This window comes from Salarias fasciatus, chromosome 17, assembly GCF_902148845.1.
Source record: "Salarias fasciatus chromosome 17, fSalaFa1.1, whole genome shotgun sequence".
In the NCBI taxonomy this organism is placed as follows: Eukaryota; Metazoa; Chordata; class Actinopteri; order Blenniiformes; family Blenniidae; genus Salarias; species Salarias fasciatus.
This window is the reverse complement of record NC_043761.1, coordinates 14,200,980-14,207,175: the sequence shown is the minus strand read 5'-3', so window position 1 is coordinate 14,207,175 and position 6,196 is coordinate 14,200,980. Positions and strand designations below refer to the sequence as shown.

At 49.1% G+C, this 6,196-nt stretch overlaps 1 protein-coding gene across 3 annotated transcripts; it reads left to right on the top strand.

Annotated features, from left to right (window-relative positions):
- Positions 1-438: 438 nt before the first annotated feature.
- On the top strand, positions 439-5,028 carry LOC115403956 (zinc finger protein 37). Of its 3 annotated transcripts, none has more exons than XM_030113046.1 (7): positions 439-607; positions 1,367-1,503; positions 1,742-1,834; positions 1,926-2,018; positions 2,104-2,214; positions 2,319-2,442; positions 2,535-5,028. In XM_030113046.1, the coding sequence occupies exons 1-7, from the start codon at positions 583-585 to the stop codon at positions 4,235-4,237; spliced, it is 2,286 nt and encodes a 761-aa protein (XP_029968906.1). In that variant the 5' UTR covers positions 439-582; the 3' UTR covers positions 4,238-5,028. The 3 variants fall into 3 exon arrangements, with proteins under 3 accessions (XP_029968906.1, XP_029968905.1, XP_029968904.1); XM_030113045.1 differs by having other exon boundaries at positions 1,367-1,575; positions 1,929-2,018; XM_030113044.1 differs by having other exon boundaries at positions 1,367-1,575.
- The last annotated feature ends 1,168 nt before the right edge of the window (positions 5,029-6,196 follow it).

Sequence of the window (6,196 nt, the reverse complement as noted above, 5' to 3'; positions counted from 1 at the left end):
GTGGATTCTCTGGCTTCCTCCCATAGTCCAAAAACAAGCAATTAAGATTAGTTAGTGACTCTAAATTGGCCCAGCTGTGAATATGAGTGTGGTTGTCTGTCCCTGCCTTCAATCTCTGATAGACTGATGGAAATATTATATGATTTGATCCCGCCTGTTTCTGTTTATATTAGGTGACAAAATAACTTTACAAATATGTTAATGCAGCTCTTTAATGGCCCAGTCATAAAATATTCTTGAGATTTTTTTCTTTTGTTCACAGTTTCTGAACTAATCAGACATTTATTCCCTCATGTTTTCAAGTAAATAATTTGTATTAATTAGCTGAAACTTTCCTGCAGCCTTTTAAACATTTTCAATAAATAAAAAAAAAAAAACATGCTTTTATTTTATAGGGCAATATCCGCCGGAAGTACTCGGACTTTTGTTTTGGAAAGCCGCTGCTAGCGGTCGCCATTATTGCTCCTGGCTTGACGCGCCATAAAAATACGGTTTAATACTTTTAATAGCAGATTTAGTGTGTGTCTGCTTGGTGCACTTTGGGGAACATTTCTCAGAGTAACGGAACGTCCTGAGTAAAGTATGGCGAGACGCTCCGACACCGCAGGTATGTGGCTAAGCTAACGTTAGCAGGCTAACCGCGGCTGCCGCCGGAGACAGTGGAGAGAAAATAAATCAGAAATCCAGTCCATCTGCTGCACGGAGCGGCTTGTAGGCCAGAAATCCCCGGCCAACGCTAATGTGCCGACACCTGCGATGTTATTTGTAGAGCCGAGTGAGGTGTTTAGCTCAGTAGCCATCTAACAGTCTGGTTTGAATCCCGTCCTTCTGGCGTTTCCCTCCGCCGCTCCACGCTCCACACCAGCCGTGATAAACCTCGTTTAACAGAGCGATGGAGGCGCAGTAGTAAAGTTTTAATCCAACTCCGCAGCGGTTTGGCGCTCATTTCCCCTCACCGCAGCACATGCACACGCAATCGTGCAGGCGTGCGCTGGTTCAAGCCCTCTTTGGAGTTTGTCTGCAGCCGTCAAGGCTTGTCGTGAGTCCTGCAGCGCCCCCTGCTGGAGCCGGGGCTACACAGCAGCGCCCCCTGCTGGAGCCGGGGCTACACTCCTGCACTCAGCCTGTCACATCCACACACATCATATTGGCAATTCATAGTGACGAGTTAAGGACAAATACTTGGTTTTAGAGTGTGAGGAAACCAGGCAGTCACGCAAGCTCCGCATAGAAACGCCTTTAACTTACAATCTAAGAACCATTTCCACTTGCCATCATATCGCAGTAGCCTGACTGACTGGTTTATCCTTTACTCACTGCACTCGTTGCATGTTTGTAAATGCAGTCGTTTCGACGTCCCCTGCAGGTGTTGGAGTCTCCCTCCCACTGCCCTCCCTCCGCCTGATGACCTCCCCCCTGCAGCTGACGTATTCGTACATATGGCAGGTGGTCCGCCAGAAGAAGGTGAAGCAGTACCCGAGGGTGGAGGAGTTTGTCAGCATGGTAACGCAGACCGTTCCCGAGCTCATGAGCTTCAAGCAAACGGCCCAACTCATCTTGGGGTTGAGAGCCAGGGTGAGCTTTTCTGTGGGTTCACGTTATCTTGCTGTTGTAGTTCTTTCAGTTTCCACTTCCACTTCCACTTTCCACTTCACTGCTAAAAACCATACAACCTTTGATTTTGTTTTGTTTGGTAGTGATTTGTTTTGGATCGTGACTCATTTCTGCTCCTGTACTGCAGATTATTTTGGACATGCTTCAAAGAGACGGCCCACCAGATTCCAAGGCAATCCAGACTCTCATCAATAAACTGAAAATCGCCTCAGTTTCAGGGGTAAGGCTGTGCAGACTTGCTGTTAAAAGCATTCCAAATCCCTCTCTTATAATCTTATTAAATATGCTTTTTACTATATTTTGTGTTACAGAAGGATGGAGACGTGGAGAAATCTCAGACAAACTTCATGGTGTTGGTCCAGAGTTTGCTAAAAAGCCCCAGTGAAAGGAAACGCTTCTTCCAGGTATCCTCATCGGTCCTGAGGTGAAGGCCTTCCTTTTCAGTTGAATATTATGAGATGACTAACTCTATTTCCCTCGCCTGTGCAGGAAGTGTTTCCGGTTCAGTACGGCACAAAGTTTGACACGGCTCTGCAGACTCTGATCGCCGGCCTGGTGTGCAAGCTGGAGCAACTTCTGCCAGTCCCCAATCTGTCCCAGGTATACACGCCTGATCACACATGATAACTATCTTTAAGTGTCAAATATAACTTTGTACTCGTGAGTCTAATTTCATTTTTACATTTTCTTCTGATAATTTTCAGCTGGGCACCATGATCTCATCCGATGCCTCGATCCTCGAGGCTTGTGGAGACCTGATTCCCGAGACAGGCGACCTGAAGACTCTACTCCTACACCAGCAGGCAAAAGGCCTCCTTGGTGTTAAAGGTATAGATGCTGCCGACGCAGCAGCGTTTCAAGTTTGTACTGATACGACAACTCGCGCTGTCAAACTGATGCAGACTCTTTTTTTTTTCCAGCTACTATTTCCTCATCGGTGGGTGACTGTGTGCTCACTTCACTGGCCTTCCGGCCTAAGCCCGTCGAGCCTCCGCCGCCGCCACCGCCTCCTCCAGCACCAGAATCGCCGAAGCGACTGGAAGTTTCTGTCAATGAAACGAGCTCGGCCTCCATCAGCGACACGGAGGACCTGGGTGTGATGACCGATGACTCCGACAGCCCGGCGCCCCCGGCGGCGACGCCCCAGCGGGGAGGCCGGCCGCCTCAGAAAGCAGCCAGCGAGAGCGCGGCCAAAGAAACGAGGGCCACTCGAGTGGCTCAGAGCGAGAGTTTGGCGCCGGGGAAGACTTCAGTGGAGAAAAGTTCCACTCATAACAATTCAGTCAGTATTCCTGAAAGCAAAGATCCCAGTGCGGCGAAGACGCCAGAGAAGGCTCAGCTGCAGCAGCTGTCTATGAAGTCAATCCCATTCAGAGTCGTCTCAGTGCCCGCCAAACCCGACTCCACGCCTCAGAACGCCGGAACCAAAGACGGACAGAAGACCCAGAGAGTCACGCTGCACCAGTGGGTGTCGCAGATCGCCACTAACTCGCTGTCCCTCCCGGCCTTACCGCCGCTGCCTCCGCCCAGACTGATCGGCGGGTACGACTCCAAGCCCAGCATCAGGCGCAAGAAGCAGATCCGCCCCCCGTCCGACCGATACTCCTGCAGCGTGTGCGACAAGAGCTTCCCCTATCAGTCCAAGCTGACCGACCACGAGCGCATCCACACGGGCGAGAAGCCGTTCGTCTGCTCGGCGTGCAACAAGAGCTTCCGGACGCAGGCCTTCCTCAACAACCACCTGAAGACCCACAGCTCCATGCGCCCGTACGTCTGCGGCCAGTGCGGCAAGTGTTTCACCAAGCTGCAGAGCCTGACCAAGCACATGCTGGCGCACAGCGGCCAGAAGCCCTTCTACTGCAACATCTGCAACAAGGGCTTCACGCAGTCCACGTACTTCAAGAGGCACATGGAGTGCCACACCAGCCAGATGACGTTCCCCTGCAAGCACTGCACCAAAGTCTTCCCCACGGCCTTCAAGCTGTCCAACCACGAGCGCTGGCACACCCGAGACCGCCCGCACATGTGCGAGCGCTGCGGGAAGCGCTTCCTGGTGCCCAGCCTGCTGAAGAGACACATGGGCTACCACATCGGGGACCGGCAGTACCTCTGCTCGCAGTGCGGAAAGACCTTCGTCTACCTGTCGGACCTGAAGAGGCACCAGCTGGACCACATCCCCAAAGCCAAGATCCCCTGCCCGGTGTGCCAGAAGAAGTTCTCCAGCAAGTACTGCCTGCGGGTGCACCTGAGGATCCACACCCGGGAGAGGCCCTACCGCTGCACCATCTGCGAGAAGACCTTCACCCAGGTGGGCAACCTGAAGGTCCACATCCGGCTGCACACCAACGAGCGGCCCTACAGCTGCGACGTGTGCGGGAAGACCTACAAGCTGGCGTCCCACCTCAACGTCCACAAGAGGACTCACACCTGCAAGAAGCCCTGGACGTGCGAGACGTGCGGGAAGGGCTTCTCCGTCCCGGGCCTCCTGAAGAAGCACGAGCAGATGCACGCCCGGGAGGCCAACCCCGAGTTCGCCGCCAAGAGGAGGCACCGCGGGAAGCTGAAGAAGCCGTCGCTCAAGAGGAAGTACGACGAGGAGGACGAGGCCAGCGACGACTATTAGGCTGATTAGCACTGTGTCGTCAGTAGGAAGGTACAACTCAAACTCTGTTCGACATGTTAGCATGAAAGAAAAGCTGGTCTGACCAGTGTTAGGATCAGTGACTTTCGGCGGTGGAGTTACGACTGACGTTACATCGGAGCACTTGAACGGCTTTTTAACAATCTGAAGCGGCTTCATTGAAAAGTCCAACGTTTTAGCTCTCTTCTTATGTGGTAATGTCGAATTAGTCGACTTTCTCAACAATGACAGATTTAGAAAGATCAAGTAGCAGTAGCACATTTCTGACTTTTCCCCCCTTGATGGTTTAAAGTCATTTTTTTTTAAAGTTACTAAAGAAATCCCCGAGCAATTATGTGCCTCAGCAGGCTCCTGTATGTTGAGAAGACGATCATGGGAAAACAAACATTTTAAGGCTTGTGACTGTAAATCATGTCTGTTGTGTTTTTAAAAGCATCAGTGTCACGAGGAAACATTGTTACGTGTCCCTCTTGAAACTAATGGTTCAGTCTGTCTTTATTTTCATTTGCAGCTCTGAGCTTGTAAAGCAAAAATCAACAATTCTGTTTTTGTGTTGAACTTTAGAAACTGATTTGTTGAGTGTGATCATGTATCATTAGGTCTCAAATTAACCCATGGAAGAACTAACGTTTAACATTATTGCAATATTTGAAGAGAATGTGTTGTGAATTATTTTTGTTTACTTATTTTACTACATATATAAAGTGTGTAGGTCCGTATTTAACCTACCAAGGAAAATATGTTTTTTTTTTTTCTCAGAAAAATAAAGATAATTGGGGCAGAGCTGCTTTCTTTCGTGTCTGTGAGGTGAAGCGGTTTTGCATGTAGAAGCAGGAAACGTGTCGGATCAGAAGGTAGAGTGGAATCATTTGCGCTGTGTGAACGAGGCTGTTTTTCTTCCCTGCATGCAGTTATAGTCTGTTCACAGCAGATGCTGCTGGAGCTCCAAGTGCCGATGTGCCTTTAGGAAGAAGAAAACACTGAAACGCAGTTTGGATCCCGTCGTGGGGGTCAGCGGGAGAGCCGGCTCCTGCCGGGACCACGGGGTTCGGACCGTAATCAGATATCAGCAGAGAGGATTTCGTGGAGGACAGATAAAACATTTCCATGTGGAGAAGATCAAATGCAAACAGCTTTATGTAACCGAGCGTTTCTGTTTCAGTGAGAAAATCACCCGGAGCTTCACAGTAAAACCCCAGCAAGGCTCAGAAATGCTCACACAGCAAGAGCTATTTGAAGAAAATAAGCGACCCTGTAGTTTGTTTTTCAGAACACCCTGCCATTTTTTAATCTACGAGATATTATTACAAACAAAGCAATTTCTTGGAAGACTCCAGTTTGGGAAACTTACATCCAGAGAGGAAGTGATCCACGCCAAATGTTTAGTTTCCAAAGAAAATCAACAATCGTGTCACACACTCAAGTCTTCCAAACACTGTAATCTTCTCATTTTGTCCCTAAAAGCTGGAGTTTAGAGCGGATTCAGTATTTCTTATTAAATTTCACCATATAGTTCAGTTTTTTTCCTTGAGGATATGAGTTCTCCTCCATGCTTTCCCACATCTGCTGAAAACAGAAGAATTTCTAAGAAACCTTAGTTTATTCTCATCTTCTGTAACATTCACTGTTTAATTTATTAAATTCAAGTGAATTGAATGGATTATCTTCTGTTCCTGCTTCAATCAAAGTGATGAAATCCTCTTCACGAACCACAGATGAACGATCGACTCGTTCCTGGAAGAGGAAGACGGTGAAACCGAACCTGCTTCGGACCGGTGGGAACTGGAGGAGCTGGAAATATCCAAGTCAAACTGTTTGCTTCTTTCTCAAGGACGCAGAGGAGATGAAGAGATTTTCAAGGTCAGTCTCTTTTCACAGTTACCATGACGACGGCGGGCCTGGATAAAGGCCTCTTGTCTTGTTGGGAACGTGCGGATCTCG